This window comes from Candoia aspera, chromosome 2 (genome assembly GCF_035149785.1).
Source record: "Candoia aspera isolate rCanAsp1 chromosome 2, rCanAsp1.hap2, whole genome shotgun sequence".
NCBI lineage: Eukaryota > Metazoa > Chordata > Lepidosauria > Squamata > Boidae > Candoia > Candoia aspera.
In genome coordinates, this window is record NC_086154.1 from 77224254 (window position 1) to 77242462 (window position 18209).

At 38.5% G+C, this 18209-nt stretch overlaps 1 protein-coding gene across 1 annotated transcript in view; it reads right to left on the reverse strand.

Annotated features, from left to right (window-relative positions):
• Positions 1-1853: 1853 nt before the first annotated feature.
• TGFBI (transforming growth factor beta induced) overlaps positions 1854-18209 on the reverse strand; it is a 50629-nt gene continuing 34273 nt past the window's right edge. The window contains exons 10-17 of the mRNA XM_063292280.1: positions 18031-18167; positions 17182-17318; positions 14990-15120; positions 12196-12320; positions 10756-10858; positions 8873-8952; positions 7695-7719; positions 1854-3856 (exon numbers count right to left, since the gene is read on the reverse strand). Of these exons, the coding sequence (XP_063148350.1) occupies positions 3816-3856; positions 7695-7719; positions 8873-8952; positions 10756-10858; positions 12196-12320; positions 14990-15120; positions 17182-17318; positions 18031-18167 (779 nt within the window). The 3' untranslated portion in view covers positions 1854-3815. The remainder of the gene's footprint in view (positions 3857-7694; positions 7720-8872; positions 8953-10755; positions 10859-12195; positions 12321-14989; positions 15121-17181; positions 17319-18030; positions 18168-18209) is intronic.

Sequence of the window (18209 nt, forward strand, 5' to 3'; positions counted from 1 at the left end):
GACTAAATGATATTGCCTTACTTTATTGAAAAGGAGGACAGTGGTTTCCTGATCAGTAGCCATGAAGATGATTTTATTCTGAGCTGGCAGAAGAATAAAGTTTAAGAATTATTTCAAAATATATAAATACTTGTTCCTTATTCAAAAGTTTTTCTTTCAGTTCCCCATTTGTCTCCATAACAGCTGTGCACTGAATTTTGTTCTGCTAGATCTTCTTGTGGTTTTCTTAAGTCTGGATGAGACAACAAGCCTTTTCACTCCTACTGTACAGCGAAGGGCCTTGGCAATTCTGATTCTGGAGGATACCTTACCCAACCCACTATTGCTATCCTGACATTCTTTGGCTCTTTAAAAGTCTATTTACCCATTTGTGCATTTGTTTTCTAAATTCTATAATTGCACATCTGTTTCTGTTTCTTGGGATGCATAGAAGAAATACAGTATATAGCTCATGTTTATTTGTGGAAGAAAGCTCAAGTAATTATAATAACTAGAAGAAGCTGTAGAGTTTGCAGTCTATCTCTTGAAATAAATTTTGCTATAAACTTTAGGTGAAGCTGACTGGTATTAAATGGTACTACTTCAGGTGAGGAGATAAGTGTTTTGAGTATTTCCCCAGGTGATGGAGAAGGAATTGGTGCACGGCCCAAACTGCATGTCAAGATGAAGGATTCACCCTTGCATATACAGTAGATAGTGCCAGTACATCTGCAATCAAGGGGAAGCAATCAAGAACGAAGTTTATCACTGGATATTGGTATGCCGCTGTTGTAATAATAAAGAAATAAACATTCCTTCATCCCAGTGTTCTCATTGTCCTGAGAAATCACCCATTCCTATCTAACAATGGAGTTAAGAAAAAGTAATGTCAGCCTGCACCTGAGGCAATAACTGGCTGGACAAGGTTTCGCAGGACAGCACTATTTTTATTGCCTTAAAAAAGTAAGAAAACCATTTTAGGCAAAGTATTAGGAGAGATACAGAAATTCACTGGAATATTGGGCAAAGAGACTTTTATAAATAAGGATAAGGCCACTGGTATTTATTTCAGGAAAATATGTCCAGTGTGATTTTTCAGGCTGATTTATCTCATAAAGTTGTTGTTAGTGTAAAATAAGGGGGAAACCTCAATATGGCCAACCCTTCAGCTCCTAGTGATAGAATTATGATACTAATGAAATTTGTATCATAATTCTATCACTAGGAGCTGAAGGGTTGCCCATATTGGAATTTATTTGACACACAGTAATCTTATTCCTTGCTATAATTCCAAAGTTTTCCTCCAAAAGTAGAGAATGTGTGATCCTCTAGATTTTCTTGGATTCTAATTCCTATCAACCTCAGAGAGACTGGCCAATTATTAGGGATGCGTGAACTTGGGAATTAGCTATAGGGTCCACAGATTTTTGTCCCTTATTCTAAATACATCAATGCACAAAAACAAAGACTGTGAAGTCTGAATGTATAGCTTCTTCCCCTATCACTTTCCTAGTTTTCACTTGTGAATTAACTTCCTTGAAAATATATACATGTGAGCATGACTGCTGTGGGTCAAAACTTCCATAAGTGTGGCTTCAATTTCTTTTACTTGTGTCCAAGGTTTCCTGGTGATTTAGGGAAGAAAGGAATGGCTGCAGCTCTAGTTATAAAGATAATGGGGAGTGGGGGGAGACCTCTGAGATGAAATGTTTTTGTCCTCAAACTCCAAAACATCCTGGAACCATTTGTCATAATTATGAAGCATATGGCCAACCACTTCCATACTGCCAAGAAAACTATATTGCCATGTCCAAGGGTCAAGCTTGACTTGAAAGAAACCTTACCTTATTTATGTATTTAAGATGAAACTCCAATTTTATTACAAATGGATTGTTTATTCAAAGGTTTTGATGAGGGAGAGTTCCATGGCTATTTTATTTTATTGTAAGGGTATATTTTCAGATGTGGGAAGAACAAAAGATATTAAAGTTAGAACCATGTGTGTAAGCCAAAGCTAATCGGCAGCACTGATCAAACTGTAGCCCGCATCATGCAAATTCCCTAATATCAACAATGAGGGTTTTTTAAAAAAAAAAAAAGTTAAAATGCAGAATTGCAATGGAAGATTTTCAAAGCACAGGAGGGAAGAAATTAAAAACCACAGGTTCTTGCTAAAGTACACAAATTGCATTGTTCAGGGACTTGCCTACTACTATCATCTAAGATTATAGACCATCTTTCAGAGAGCTCATGTCAGCATGTGCAATACCTTGTACATGCCCAAGTGGCTTTTGACAACAGCTCTTCACATTACATTGCAAAAACCTTTTGAATTCTAAACTTCAAAAAGGGTTGTCATTTATCCAGATCTGGGGGTGGCATGTTATGAGAGAGCAGAAAGAAACCTAGGTTTGGACTGTCACCTACAGAGCCACATTCAATTGACACAATACAATTTTACTTTGCATAAAGTGTCTATATACAAATGTAATTCCAGGTTATTGCAGCCAAGGAGAAAATGGTATGATTATCACTATAAAACTTCAGGCTTCATTTTCAAAATATATCTAGAGCTGAAAATTCAAACAAACCCCTTGAACTACATGGGAAAAGTCATAGGCATCTCTACCAACCTCAATGGCAAAACTATCATGAAATGTGTATAAGACACAGGTACGTAACACGCGAGGTGTGTGCCATAATGACATAATGCAGATTCTGCCCCTTGTTCCCTCACCCCCGGACACCTATGAGAAAGGTCAAATTGTGGGGGTATGGGAACTGTGAGCCTCAGAGCAGAAATAGAGAAAAAATCTTAAACCTGGAAGTTTATTCTACAGTATATTTTTTAAAAAGAGTGCAATTTTAAAAAGAGCATTAAAAGTCAAAGATTCTTAATACCTAAGTAGAAGCTAATGATTCTGCCAGTATATATGTACATGAATGTTAGATGGTTCTGACTCTATCCAAAAATATTCCTTGACAAAACCATGTAGAAGCAAAATCCTACTGTTAGCACCTTACAAAAAAAATTGACCATTAATCCCATTGGGCTTGAGACCATAAATATAGTTCAGGCTCTTGAGCTCTACCAATTGTTTTAGAAGTGTATGTGAAAGTACAGTCTAAGTGATTGCCCTTTGATCTATAGACAGAACATAGAAAAACAAAATGGAAGCCATCCTGAGAATTATTTAGACTAGAGTGCTCAATTTCTTCATTTTCTGCAGCTAAAGCCCAAATATGTCATAGAAACCACTGGAAAAAAAATAATTTATGGGAGAAACCTATTCAGTGGAACAGAGCAGGTTTATATACATAAGATCCAAGGCACAGTCACTAGCTAACAAGTTCCATCAGAAGACATGGAAAAGCTGTTCCTTTGAGAATTGGCAGAAGTAGAAGGCATTGGGCAAAACAATTTAATGGGTGGGCTTAGCATATGGCACCTTGTTCTATTTCTGACAGCACTCACAAATACCGGGTTGTTTGTTTTTTGGGAAGTGCTAACCTGAGAGATACAGATTTATGTGACAATTCAATAAAAGCATTGTTTGCTTAAGCTCGTCTGGCCTAAATCATTTTGGAATAGATATTCCCTAAATTATCAGCTACCACTGAGGACAAATTAATCTTATTAAATGATGTCTGGGTGTGTGTGTGTATGGCTTTTATTTTCTTCCCTTTATTTCAATTTGAAAAGAAGATAACCTTTGTGTAAAGATGAATTCCACCTACATGGTGGTGTTTTGTTCTGTTTAAATTTAGGCCTTGTTTTCAACAATAAAAATTAGCTGAATCCTTGATTGTGCTTGACATGTAGACTTGCTGTCACTTTACTGTTTCATCCTGGCTAACAATCTGGAATACACAGGAGCTGAAAAAAAGAAAGAAGGAGACACACACATCACATTATTTGATCTCTGCCTGCTGCCACATCACTAATTTGCAGTATAATTAAAATCAGTATTCAGGTACTATCTCTATTCTAAGCAAGCTGATACTCCAGATGCAGTGGACCAGTACTCCCATAATTCTCTAACCATTTACTATGTTAGTAAGGGCAAGTAATGGGCTATGAGAACAACCTTGAGAGACAGGAAGAAGAGCCACAGCCTAGACAACAGTCTGATAAAAAAAATCTGAGTCCAAAGTAGGGATGGGGCTGGAGAAAGCGTCTCAGCAGGGACCATCCCTAGTTCTCTGGAATGTAAAAGGAGGATGGGAGAGGTACATTCAGATTTACAAGATTCTGTTCCTGTAACCTTATAATGAAAGTAGTAATAAATTTTGGTTTCCTAGTCTGGACTACCTTGAAGGGCTGACAAGACATATGGAATTTGTAAGCTTGCAAAAACTTGTTTTCCCTTAATCTAGTTTGTCTACAGTCTGTTTATTTGGAAAACTATTCAGTTTTAATTATGTCCACTGATCAACAGAATGTTTACTGATCAACATCTTAGACCAGGTTTAGACCTGGAGCAGAATTAGGAAGGAATAAAATGGCAGAATGGACTATACTGACTTCAGACTGCAAGTGGGAGAAATACATTTTTAACAAATCTTCTAAATGAGTTTGGAGCTGGCTTCCTTGATGAGGTAGTTTTTAAATAGATTTTTAAACAAAAATGTTAGAATATAATGTATGAGCTAAAATTTTCTGTCAATGCCTTTTTGCAAGTGTATCTGATGGAGATTTTTTTTTCTTCATCAAGAAAGTAAAATGGTGGTAGTGCCCATACTAGGGCATTTATTTTATTTCTTTATTAGCAGTATTTACAACGTGCCTCAGTCCCAAAAGACTGAGGGTGGTGTCTAAATTCAACAAAACAATGTTACAGAACAAGTTATCAGGTCAGTACGTATGATAAGAGCAAAGGAAAGTTCACTGAAATAATATAGCTTTTATCTGTTTATAGAAAGCTAAGAAGGTAGGGATTCATGGGAAGAAGGGATAGTGTGCCAGAGAGTGAGAGGCTGTTGTTATCCATGTTGTCCATGGAGGCTGCCATCCAGTCCATCTTCCATGTACTGTACTTCTTGCTGGGAGGGGGCAGATATTCTCAGCAGGCCCTCTCTAGATGACTGGACCAGGCAGACAGATTCAATTTTGACAAGGTATTGCTTTCTCTATAGAAGCACACTGGATCCAGATGTTGAAATCATTCCAGCAACAATCTAAAACATTTCTGTTTACCTCAGTAATACTGTGTGTGTGTGTGTGTGTGAGAGAGAGAGAGAGAGAGAGAACTTTAAGAAGAGTATTAGCTTAGCTAATATCATTGTGCGGTTGTGTTGTGTTTTCTGATTTAACAGAATTCTGAGCAGAATGAAGGGTGCTAAACTGTTCCAAATAAGGATTTAAGAATGGCATCAATGAGCCACAGTCTGAAGTAACATAATCCACTTTGCCACTTAACAATTCTACCCTTTCATTCTGTTGTATCGCTAAATCATGATTTACTCTTACATTCTGGCAGACAAAAGAAACAAATTTGAGAAGAGCTTTGATAGGGAGAATCCCACCACTGAATGACAATGAAGATTAAGACCAATGATTAAGTCATATAGGCAATTAGCTCACAGATATGGTATTTGGCCTCAGGCAGTTATTTTCATACTTTCACTGAAGCTCATGGATTCAACATTTATTGGAAATCTTTTTATTCTTTCATCAGATGCTGTTTCACTAATCACAGCAGATTTTGGAAAGCAGCAGTGGATGAAAACCTGTCAGGTTATACAGTGTGGAGCCAATGGGTGGAGGTGGGAGACAGAAAATATTGCTTAAGGAATAAACATGTCTTTTTTCATAAATTATGACAAACAACTATTTTGAAACCTGGGCAATGCACTCTATATCTGCTTTCTTGGCACACTACAACCATTTGCAGGTTGACTCAGATATTCATGCCAGCATGATGTGATCATGACAGCTGTTTTCCTCATCTACCCTTGGCAATATTTGCCAAGTTGTATTTAACAAAAAAAGAGAATAGTATATTGGTTCCTTAAAGAAGAAGTATACAACACAAGCTGATGCTGAGATTCTTTTCTTAGCTATTTTACTTCTTGCTGATTGCACCAGAGACAAAAGTGTGCCTGTTCCTGTGTGTGTACAGATTACGTAAGACTGTAAAGAAGATGAATGCTGAACCAGACTGAAGGCGTATTTAGTCTAGCTTCTGTCTTCACAGTGGCCAGGTGAACGTCTCTGACAAGATCTTAAACAGGGTAGAATAGCACCCTCCTACTTATATTTCCTAGCACGTGAAGTTGAGAAACATTCAGCTCTACACAGTTATTTGCTTAGGTATCCACTAATTGGATACCCGCTCAACTTCATCAAAAAGTGCCTCACCACCCAACCCACTACAACCCAATCAACAGAAGCTATGAAAAGGATAACACTGCCATACATCAGGAACATCTCAGAAACTACCAACAGACTGTTATAACCACATGGCATCACTGTAGCACATAAACCAACAAAAACTCTTCAAAACATGTTAAGTAACCCAAAAGACCCAATAGCCCAAGAAGAAAAAACAGGAGTTATTTACAACATACAGTGCAAAGACTGTAACAGCCACTGTGTAGGACAGACAGGCAGAAGACTAGCAGAGCGCATCCACGAACACCAACTAGCAGTCAGAAGACATGATGAGAACTCCTTAATCTCACAACACATGGACAGACTCAACCATAGTTTCAACTGGGAAACTGTCAGCATCCTAAACCAAGCCAAATCCAAAAACACCAGAGAACTCCTGGAAGCCTGGCACTCAGACCAAGCAGCCATCAACAGACACATAGAGGTAAACAACATTTACACACCATTCAAAAGAAACAATAGGAAAACCAAAAGACCAGAACACCTCCTGGCCAGATATGCAAAAATCAACACTAGGATTAACACCAGATGAACAATCAAACAGCACAATACACCCTAATCAAGGAACTATTAACTCAGTCAATCAACCAAACAGCAAACAACAGCCCAATCAAAGAACTCCCATGGAGAGAACAACACCCCCACCAACACAAGCAGGGCAAACTACGGTATATAAACTGAGAGCAAGGTCCTCTCCCTGTTCATACTGAAGATGTTGCCTAGTCTGGTAATGAAACGTCTGCAAGAAAACAACAAGGCTCAGAGAGCACCAAGGACTCCACCATCCACTAATTGCCTTATTCTTCTGTGAGCTTGTAAATTCCAATATAAAGCCATCTCAGTCAGTTCCCCTTCCTTCCAGTTTATACTGTTTATAAATACCAGCTGAACTTTTGGCTACCATGTGCCAGTATGTTTTAGGAATTATTGCATATCTCAATCTAATGAGGGTTCAGTGAGTGCTCTGATTCTGTGTAGTCTACCTACAAAAGGATTTATGCTGTTGCAGATACAGCAACTTCCTAACATGGTGTTTCTCAGTGATGTTGTGAGCTAAACCCCATTCCAGTCATTTCTTAGAATACTTCCATCTGGCTCCACAGTGGTTAGAATGCCTATAAGCATAGGTGTCTGGTACAAACTGTGATTATGGAAAAAGAAAGATAAAATATGTGTTGAGGTGTTGTGACACAGACCCCATGATATACATGGTACAACATAGGTATGCCTGTGCCTGTAGGATGACACCCAAGTAGAAAGTCCTTAGTCTTATCTCATATTACAAAAGTACCATTTAAAGAAGCCAGATTATGTCACATACCGAGCCGAGCATCCCTTAGTGAAACCTGTCAGGAACAGAAGGAAAAAAAAAAGATCAGTGGAGAAATAGAGGCCAAAACCCAGAGCATGTCAGACAGTATCTGTGTGCCTTTCAAAGCATCAGAGGCCTCTCTTCTTGCTGTCATCTCCACACAACTCCAAAACAATGGACCGTTAGGAAAGCTTTCAGAGAGGCTCTGATGCCACACAGGGCTTCCACTGGAAAAGAATCCTAGCAGAAGAGCAGAGCTACCACAAGGATTATTTGGATCACAGGCCTTGTAGACCATGCAAATAGGGTTGGAAAATATTTACAGTAATTGAAATTTTATCCTGCTGCAATCCAACAACTCTTAGCAGTGTACTGACATAAAAGATCCATGGCACAGTTAGTAATTGGTATATAATAAAGCAATTAAAAGTATTAGAGGATATCTCTAAAACCAGTTCCTATGGTGTTCCTCAACTGACAAAGCCCTCTGCAAGAGCTTGGCTTAACTGGCTTCTGGAAGGCCAGAGGTGACCCAGTCAACCTGATTGCCCAAGGAAGACTTGGGCACAACAAAGGGACCCCTAGGCAGAAGTCCTCCCAGTCTCAGCCCTCCAATGTTGCAAGAGGGGGCAATACAGGCCATTTGGGCAGCCACTCTCTCTTAGCCCAACTCACATCACAGGGTTCCTGTTGTGGGGAAAACAGGAGGAGGAACCGTTATGTACACTGCCTTGAGTGGCACAAAATAAAAATGAGATATAAATCAAGCAAATAAATAGACAAATAGAGGGACAAATAGATGAGAGACTGCAGTATGGTTTCGTAAACAGCTGCAGTAACATTCTGATCCAAGGAAGCTAGTTCACTTACAAGTTTAAGACGGAGACTTTAGGTAAAGGCCAAAGCAAATCTCATTGTAATTATACATGTTGAGCCTGTTCAGTCAATTCTTTCCATCCCAATTTTCTATGTGTAAAAATAGTAAAACTGAATTTGGATTTTGCATAGCTGTCTCTTTCTCACAATGCATGTGTGTGTGTGTGTGAGAGAGAGAGAGAGCACACACAGATGAGAGAGCTGCACTTACTGAATGTTTTTATCCAAAAGCACATCTTGATCAAATAACCATAACATTAAATGACAATTTTAGAAAAATTGCTATATGTTGATTTAAGCATTATATGTACCTTGGATAATGCAGAGGCATGCCTGAAGATTTCCAGAGAAGGATCTGCAGGTTCATCACTTCTTTCATTAGGCTTAGAAGCTGAAGGGATTACATTCAAATATATTTAGTGGGGGGAAAAACCCCCATATTCTCTCATTAACGGATCAAAATGGATTATTTTGTTGAAATGTTTTTATCTGGAATTTTTGTCTTGTTGTCTTGTTTCTATTTTGTTACTTTGAGCAATGTTAAGCAATCCATATTTTTTGCAATAAAATTAATGGAATCCAGGCACAAAGGTTTCATCAATGCTATTGGATCAGTACCCTGCCCAGCTAATCAGACACTGCATTTGTGCACATATGATGATGACCATGATGCAGGCCCTTTAACATTCTAATTTCTGAGTCAGCCACTGGTCCACTCAGCATGGCCCACCATAACAGCAACTTGTTCCCAGGGTTTTAGCTGGAAGTCTTATCCAGCTGTATCCTGCTGATCTGAGACAGACAGAAAAGGCAGATACCAATTTCCTAAGCTGGTGCCTACCCTTCAGGGGTACTGAAGCTACAACTCCCATAGTGGTTCAGACTGCAGAGTCTGAAAGTTGTAATCCCAATATCACAGAGCTGATTCTCATTAGCAATCCTAAGTATGGTCACTCAATTCAAGGATTTGGGTTTTCTAGTCCACTCTTTCAACCAACTGAAAGGTTTGCAACTGTATCCTCCAGCTTGGAGGATTGGTCTGTGCTGGCAGTTTTGAGTTTGCTAAAGGCCATTGTGAAAGCTCATAAAGTGCATAAAGAATGCTTTGGGAGGGAGGAGAATCACTGATAAGCTGTATGGAGCTGTCTGTGTGTGGTTCCCAGTAACAGCACTCGGTCAAGGACAAGGTTGCTCTTTCTTTATCTAATCAACTAATAACTGTCTGATAAAATTCTTTGCTCCAAATAAGATTACAGGAAGATGCATGACCAACTTAATCAAAGTACTTGCTTGCTTGCAAACTTTTGTCTTCTCCTGAAAGAGAACACCCTGTGATTACAGTTCCAATCAAACAGCTTTAGAGCACTCTTCCGCTATTGTTTTACAGTTAATTGGGTTAAGAAAAAGTCCCCTACACATGGTTGTCGTTTTTGAAGAATTATGGGTGTCACTTCGGAGCATCTTCTGCAAGGGATTCTTGGCCCATGAGCCCTCTGAAGTTTGATGGCCTTGCACTAGTATCAACCTTATGTGACAGCAGAGACAGAATTCCATGTATTAGGATGTGATTGTGAATTCCCTGCCTTTGATTTTGGCATCTTTTACTTCTGCCAGTGCCAAATGCTGAATGGAAAAAGTAAATAATAATTCCTGAACTGTATGTGGAATCATTTTTCCCTCCTAAACATGTTCCTCTAATCTACATGAAAGAGATTCCAGTAAACATTCCACCATATCCTGCACATTCCACCATATCCAGCCTATATAGAGTCAAATACAAAAAAAAGTGGGCATCTTCATCTGCTCCTGACCTGGAGGATACCTCTGCACATATATGGAAGAATGTACAATTGTTGTCAAAGGAAATGATTCGTCATATTTTGTGAAAACACTTTCCCTTTTCCCCCCCAAAGCACCAAGAAGTTATGTATTATCTACCTCTGAGAAAGCAAGCAAACACTTTAAAATGCATATGCATTTTTGCATGCCTTTTGAAAACCGAAGCTCTGATGTTTCTCTGGAAGATGAGAATCACCTGCTTGTTTCCTTCTGCACAGGAAATGAACTTCCTTTTATACAAAGGAATTCACTGGTGTTCTGTAATAATAGCGTGCCTTTAACTACTTAGGAAAGAGAAGCAAATCTGGGGGAAACAGATGAGTTCACTTCTATGCTTGGACTCCAGTTGACCTACCTGGGGGTTGTAAGATAGTATTCACTGCATAAATCACACCATTGGTGGCCATAATATCAGCTTCAGCAACAGGCTTCTTGTTGACGTTTATTATGTGGTTTTTCTGAAGCAGAAAAAGTAGAGATAAATTGTCAAAACCTATGAAGAAGACGATAGAAGAGAAACTAATCGCAAAAATCTACTTAATATATAAGTAAGGATTCTAATATTTATATAAGCAGGATTAAAAAAATAATTAAGGATGCTGGTGGAATTGACTGTTCTCAGATGTTTTAGTCTCAGAAGTAAAAACTGGAGAAGCCTGTGTTTAAAGGAAGTACAGTAGAAGTTATATACATGTTTTTCTTTGCACTGTGCTGCATCACTACTGTGGCGAAGATGCTGGGTGGGGCTGTGGAAGCTTGGACTGAAGTCAGCACTCAGTTGCAGAGCTCACTGAGTGATTCTGGCCAGTCACAATATCTTAGCCCAGCTAAGTGAGAGGAAAGATCACATTGGTTCTGGCTTGAACTCTAAAAGGAAAGGTAAGATATACTACAGTAATAATATTTCCTCAAGAAAAATATCCCCTGCCTTGCCACCCCAGTATAAATCCATTCTGAAGCCCTAGCCTGAACTGAGGAATGAATCAACTAGTGTTTGTATAGAGTGCATGTGTGCACGCGCGCACACATACACACACCCCTTGATTGGTCAGTGGTACATGATAACCATAATTCATTGGTCCTTCTCTGTAGACTGATTCTGACTTCCTAGCCTCTGTCTCTGGATAGTGTAATTAAGTTTTCGCTAATTACGTTTTCAAGTAACACTATACCTTGCTATGCTTTCAGGCAAGGATTTTATTGTTGAATTATTGTGCCTCAAACACAGACTTAACAAGAGTTCTCTTTTGTGACAATCCCATGATTCCTCACACCATTTCCATCAAGAACATTAAAAGGTACAAAGACAACAGATCTGCCTGATGTCTTTGGATCAGTAGCACTAAAACCCAATTATCTGGAACCATGTGGGAGAATCTCTTATTTTACTGCTCTTCTCCATAACACACACAGAAATAAAATTTTGTCTGAACATCGTTAAATAGCTAATAAAATATAAAGACTAGCTGTCATTCCCAACTATCCAGCAGGACTTGCTTTGAGACTACATGGCAGGAAGAATGAGAACAGTGGAAGAGTAAATCAATAGTAATCTTCAATAATAAAGAGGTGTCCATGGGGAAAGAAAACAGATTTTCCCAGAACATTAGATTTTAATGGTTATACTTCCTGAGGCTCCATCTGGTAACCTCCAGTTTGCTAACTCCTTGAGGCCTTTTTAAAGAAAAAATTAAAAGTGATATAAATTTAGTAACTGTTCTTTAAACTGCCTTACAACAGCTTGAGCTGCAATGAAAAAAAGAGCTTTAGAAAAAAAGAGGGGAGACAAACTTACGGAGCTGACTTCCAATTTTTCACCCTGCAGAGATGTGATTCTTACAATAGCACCAACTGCTCCACTCACAAAAATTTTATCCCCAATGTGGTACTTCAGGATGTTGGCAAGTTCTTTTGCATTACCTGGGACAGGAAGGGAAGGGCAGGGGAGACCAATAATACATCAGTGTTATAGCTTATTTTCCATGTTCCATGGTAACTAAGAAAGAAAACAAAATGTCATGCTGGCAGAGTGCGTAAGGGGGGGGGGAAATATCAAAAGTGTTTCCCTTCCCATTAAAGCAAGCAGCCCTTTCTCTGTCTAGTGCCCCTGTCAAGATTCCCTTGGACAGTCATAGCAATTCCTTCCACCTAACTGTTTCGCACTCTGCAGCTGTAGCACTTTGTGCAACAGCAGGAGGGATGCAGCACCCCAAACAGAAAGAAACACATTTCTTCATTTTAGCTCTTTGAGTGCAAAAACATGTAATCCGAAGGACCTGAATATTTGGAAACCTATCAAAGAGGCCAAATTGTGCTCTCTTTTTAGGTCAAATGCTGGCTTGGCATGACACCTGCTTTGCAATGTTTTTCTATCACGTTGACATAACTGGCTGCTGTCTCCTGATGCTTGAATATTTCTTAAATAAAAGAAAACAGCAGCATATATTCATGCTGAATCCTCACAGCTACTGTATAAAATTGCTATCTGGCAAAGGTTTCTAAATGTGGCCAAAAACCAGCTGGAAGGAGGAGGAGAACAAATTCTCTTTTTGGGAAAAGGTAAAATTGAATCCCAAATAGAAGCTACTTGATAAAGTCTAAGATAGATATAATTCATTTTCCCCCAGAGACTTTGGTAGATATGGAACTACATTTAGGATGAAAGAGCAGTATTCAGTTTGCCTCTGGCAAACTGTTGAGCTCAGTTTAAATTATCTAAAATATAATAATTGAATTATGTGGACACAGTGAGGAGGAGGAAGGGGGGTGGTTAGCTTAGTTTTACTCACTTGCAGATTAAAAGTTGAGATATTGAGATACAGAAGCGATAATAGGCAGGTATTTTACAATACCATCTAGATCACATTTTGCATAATTTACATTGCTAATAATATGATTATCAGATTGTTTGATATATCCACACAAGCCAGTCAAAATCCAGTGGCCCCAACCCCACTCAAAGTACCACATGGGCAGTCAGAAATCTCTTATTCTATGGACCAGCCTGTTTTGCAGAACTTTGCTGTCCACAGCGGAGAATGAGGTCTAACTGAACGTATTGTTAGTATGTTCAGAGCTGTTATGCGGAATTATGTTCCAGTGATCTCAAGGTTCATTGCTATCTCATACAATCTTTAGGATCAGGGAATCTAATATTAATCCTGTATTCCTGAAAACTCAACCCAAATTTCATATATCAGAGTATGACTAAACTAACCAAATCTTGGCCCGAACATTCTACTAGAAACTAGCAGGCTTTCTATAATCATTTTGATGTGTTTCTATAGTTCACAAGGGCCAGTCTGGTCCTAGATTTATGATGTGTGAAATATTCAGTTTTTTTTATTTTTATAAAAATAATAAATGTTTATTTTTAAGAGAGAGAACAAGAAACTATAACTTCTTCCTTCACTTTTTTTTCCCTCTTACACAAGTCTCCTTCTCTTCTTCTTTTCCCCTGTCTATGATTCATCACTTTCAGAACAGTAAGCTAAACATTTTGCTTACAAAGCACAAGAACATTTTGAGTGTTCACATCTGGGATGTTTCGGCATCACAGTTGCTTACAGTAGCTACAAATCAGTTATATAGTATTTCTAAACAATAGAACAAATACGCAGAGTGCTGCTGTAGGAACTTAAAAGGGATAATCAGTTCCCATAAGTATATGTCTGCTTCATTATGATGTCTCAAAACTGTTAGGCTTTAATAAAGAGATACTTTATATTATTTCAAAGCCATAATTACATTTCAGTGCATGAGCGGGAATGCTTCGATATTTGCACAAAAGATGACTGAACATGTCCATATGTCACTTCCTAATATGGCTTCAGCCCAATGTATTATCTGGTGACCATTTTCTTCGGTCATCTAATCTTTGTCATTACCTGTTCAGCTAACATTCATAATGTTACTACATTGAATCTACAAATTTTTGACCATATTATTATTGCTGGAAAATATCTGGATAGTGACTGAAATTTTGGATGACTTCACAATCAGCTGTGCACGTATAGACAGTTTATGAAGACGATGGTGAAATTATTACTGGATGATACCCAGTGTTGTGTTAGAAGAACCCAAACTTTCTTTGGCATAGGAATTTCTGTCTGCCCCCTCTTTCTCCTGCCCTCAATGTCCTTCTTTCTCATTCTGATCTGCTTCAGTTGGTGAATCAGTTCTATTAATGGATGTGGATCTATTGCAGAATTGCAGAAAAATGTTACTAGATATATTCACGAGTAGTAGAAGTAAAAATATAACTTTTCTAGGTCATTATTTTAGTTGAGTTAGATAGTAAAAGCGTACTCTTTCCTGGTGAGGAGGAAAAAAAAATCAGATTTTAGAAATTTAAATAAATATTGATGCAACAAATAGTAATAGAGTAGCTTAACCCTCTGTCCATGTTTTTGTCTAATAGTATTTCTGAGCGCTACTTTTTTTCAGCTGTATTTCTATTTAACGGACTAGTACACCAAAGTGAAGCTAAGTATTTTTGAGACTAAACAGAATAAAATAGTGGAAGTTTACTGAAAGGTGAAGTATAAGTAATATAAATATAATCTATCAATAATATCTTGGGAAGTTACCCATAAGTTTGTTTAGCTCCCTTTGAGGCATGGCTTGGAAAGCTTCATTTGTCGGTGCAAACACTGTGAAGGATCTTGGCCTATTCAGTGTTTCAGTTAGGCCTGCAGATTGGATGGCAGCCACTAGGGTACTGTAAAAAATCCACAAATGAACAGAAATCCTTAGTTAAGAATTACAAGTTTCCATAGGCAGTATAAAATATCACAGCTAAAATACAGTGGCCCCAATCTCTACATGAAGTTCCTGAGCAAATGGCTTCTTCATTCATTTTATGTCAGAGCCCACATATCTGTGATAAATTGTTGAACTGGAGCAAAGTGTTTAAGGAAAATTAGCAATGACCTTTAAGTTAAGATTTCCCTGCAGGCTGGTTGTTTTATTAACTGGGAAGTTGGATCTACAGATATTTTTACCTTTGCAGTTCACAAACTGCATCCATTAGAACAAAAGCATCTGAGTGGCCTGTCTGGCAAATTTGCTGGTGATGACACAGAGTCAGTCAGTTTCAAAAAGGCTTCAAAAAGATGGCAGTTGTGACTCCATGATCAAAGCCCTGCCCCTTTGTATGTATATATGATGTTGATGTACATACAAAAATGATGGGTCTTTGATCATGTGGTTGTGACCACTATCTTGACTTTTTGACACACACGCACACACTCGAAGATGATGTACATCATCTGGTTGACTTTATAACTAAACACTGTGAAAATAGTTTTTTTTTAAAGGCTGAGTATAAATCCACAAAACCACCAAACATGTTTTAAAAAGCAAAGTTTAAAAAGCAAAAAGGAACCCGTAAGAGCTCCACCTTCTGTGGGTCTTCCCTCAGCATAGGTCCATGAATATCCTATAACAGAACAGCCAAGGGAGTAGGGAGTTATTGTATATATCATATTTCTATCCAGTTGTTCCCCCTGCACACACACACTGCTGTGAAAGTTAACTCATGTGTCAAAGCTTCATTATGTTAATCAATCTGAAGAGACTGGGCATATGAAGATGTAGAAACCATACATATCCTATTCTCCTTTGCTGCCCTACGGCACAGATTGTATTTAAGCTTGGAAGGAAGAGACAGATTTAGTAAGTTTATGTTATCTTTCTACAATTATTCCATCCTCAAACAGAGAAGGATCACAGTATTATGTTTGTTTGTTTGTTTGTTTATTCAATTTCTATAGCCGCCCATCTCAACCAGTGACTCTGGGTGGCTCACAACAATAAAAACCATAAAACAATAAAACAATTACAATTAAAACAACTACAATAAAAATAAATATACATGGCTGCCAAGTAAACAATGTAAGATGTCAATACAACCAAGAAACGGGACCATTACCACACTTGGGGCCCCAGGCCCGGGCACATAACCAGGTCTTCATGGCCTTATGAAAGGCCAACAGGGTTGGGGACATCCTGATCTCTGAGGGGAGAATATTCTATAGGGCAGGTGCTACGGCTGAAAAGGCACACCTTCTAGTCCCCGTCAACCGACATTCTTTGGCCGATGGGATCCGTAGCATGCCCAATCTACCAGATCAAATTGGACGGGTAGAAACAACTGGGAGAAGGCGGCCCCTTAGGTAACCCAGTCCCAAGCCATGAACTATGTGCCAATGTTTTAACACAACAAATGTCATTTAGGACTGCTTTGGGTACATTAGAGAAGATGAAAAAGATTCTTCTTAGAAACTTCGGAGTGTCACTGCCTGTCCTAACAGTCAGGAACCACGCTGAGACGAGGAATAGGTCTCTAGTGTTTTATTACTGCTACATTAGACAGAAAACCCTAACAAACTGAAGAAGCGTGGGAAAAACCCAGACAGATAAACCCCAAAAGTCAAGGCAGGTCTGTTCTGTGTCTCTTTGAATGGCTGCTCAACTCCTCACTACTACGCATGCATTTTCCCCCCTGGATAGGGGCCCCCTCCTGCTCGCCAGCAGTGCTCATGACACTGCCAGTCAGTAGAGACAATAGTGAATCAGATGAGCCAGTAATCTTAGATAGTTAAAAATAACTTACATGGATTGTTTATTTTTTAATATACAAGAGGAACACATATCTAAAACATAAATATAAGTTTTAAAATGTGGAAACCATTAGCTCCCCCAAATAATCCCTGTTGAAGCAAAACTACATTTCCTACTCTACCGCTTGTACAATAATAGTAAGAAGTAAAACTATTACCTGAAGCGATCGTCTGCTTTGAGCACATCCATAACTGTTCCCACAGGGGGACTTAGCATCTTATCCATAGCAAACAAGGTGCCAAATCTTCCTCTCTTGTCATGGGCAGCAATGCAGGCATTTTCTATGCAGAGATTCTACAGGAGGGATTGCATCATAATAATTTGGAATTTGTAAAATTTTATTAAGTTCTCATATTCAGAACCAAACACAACTGCCCTCCCCATTTATATAACTCATATAAATAAACGAAGATAAATATCCCTCCTCTTCTTGCAACTCCCTATGGGCTCTCAAAATCTGCTCCAGAGGAACTACAAGCTTCTAGAAAAAATTGTTAAGGCTCCCTAGGAACTACAGCGAGGAACAAAATAAAAGGGAGTCCCATTATGTTTCCACCCTAAAGAAAGAATTTTGACATAAATTAGCTCACAGTTGCATTCTGCAGAATCAATTCTGTATTGCTTGAAAAAGCTTTCCAGTGAAAAGGAAAGACAAAAATAGCTTGCTTGTCCTTTCTGAACCAGGAACAGCATGAGTCTTCTACAACAGATAAATTACTGGAGATGGAATAGGAAGGCCGATATCCAAATCCGTGCTCTCCTACAAAATCCCTAGATGAAATCAATCTCAGAGAATTGTTGTGAAGATAAACATGGAATAACTTTATATATGCTGTCAAGAGTATTTGGGGGAAAGGCTGTAATCTGCATGCTGCAGACACATTTTTGCACAAAACTCAGTGGTGATATCTCAGTTGGGCACTGTGTATATTTACAAACTATCATAAAATACCATAATCTTAAGACTTAAATATCAAACTAGAGCAATTTTTAAAGGGAAACATACATTGCGGTACACAAATACTCTCAATTCTTTGCCACCCAGAGTTTCTAGCTTCTGTCCATGGATAAGATATTTAGAAGAAAGCTGCTCTTTAATTAAATGATCTTGGAGCAAATTTCTGTTTGCTGAAGGACTGTGATCTGCAGAACAACAACAAAAAAACCCATTATTCATACATTCAG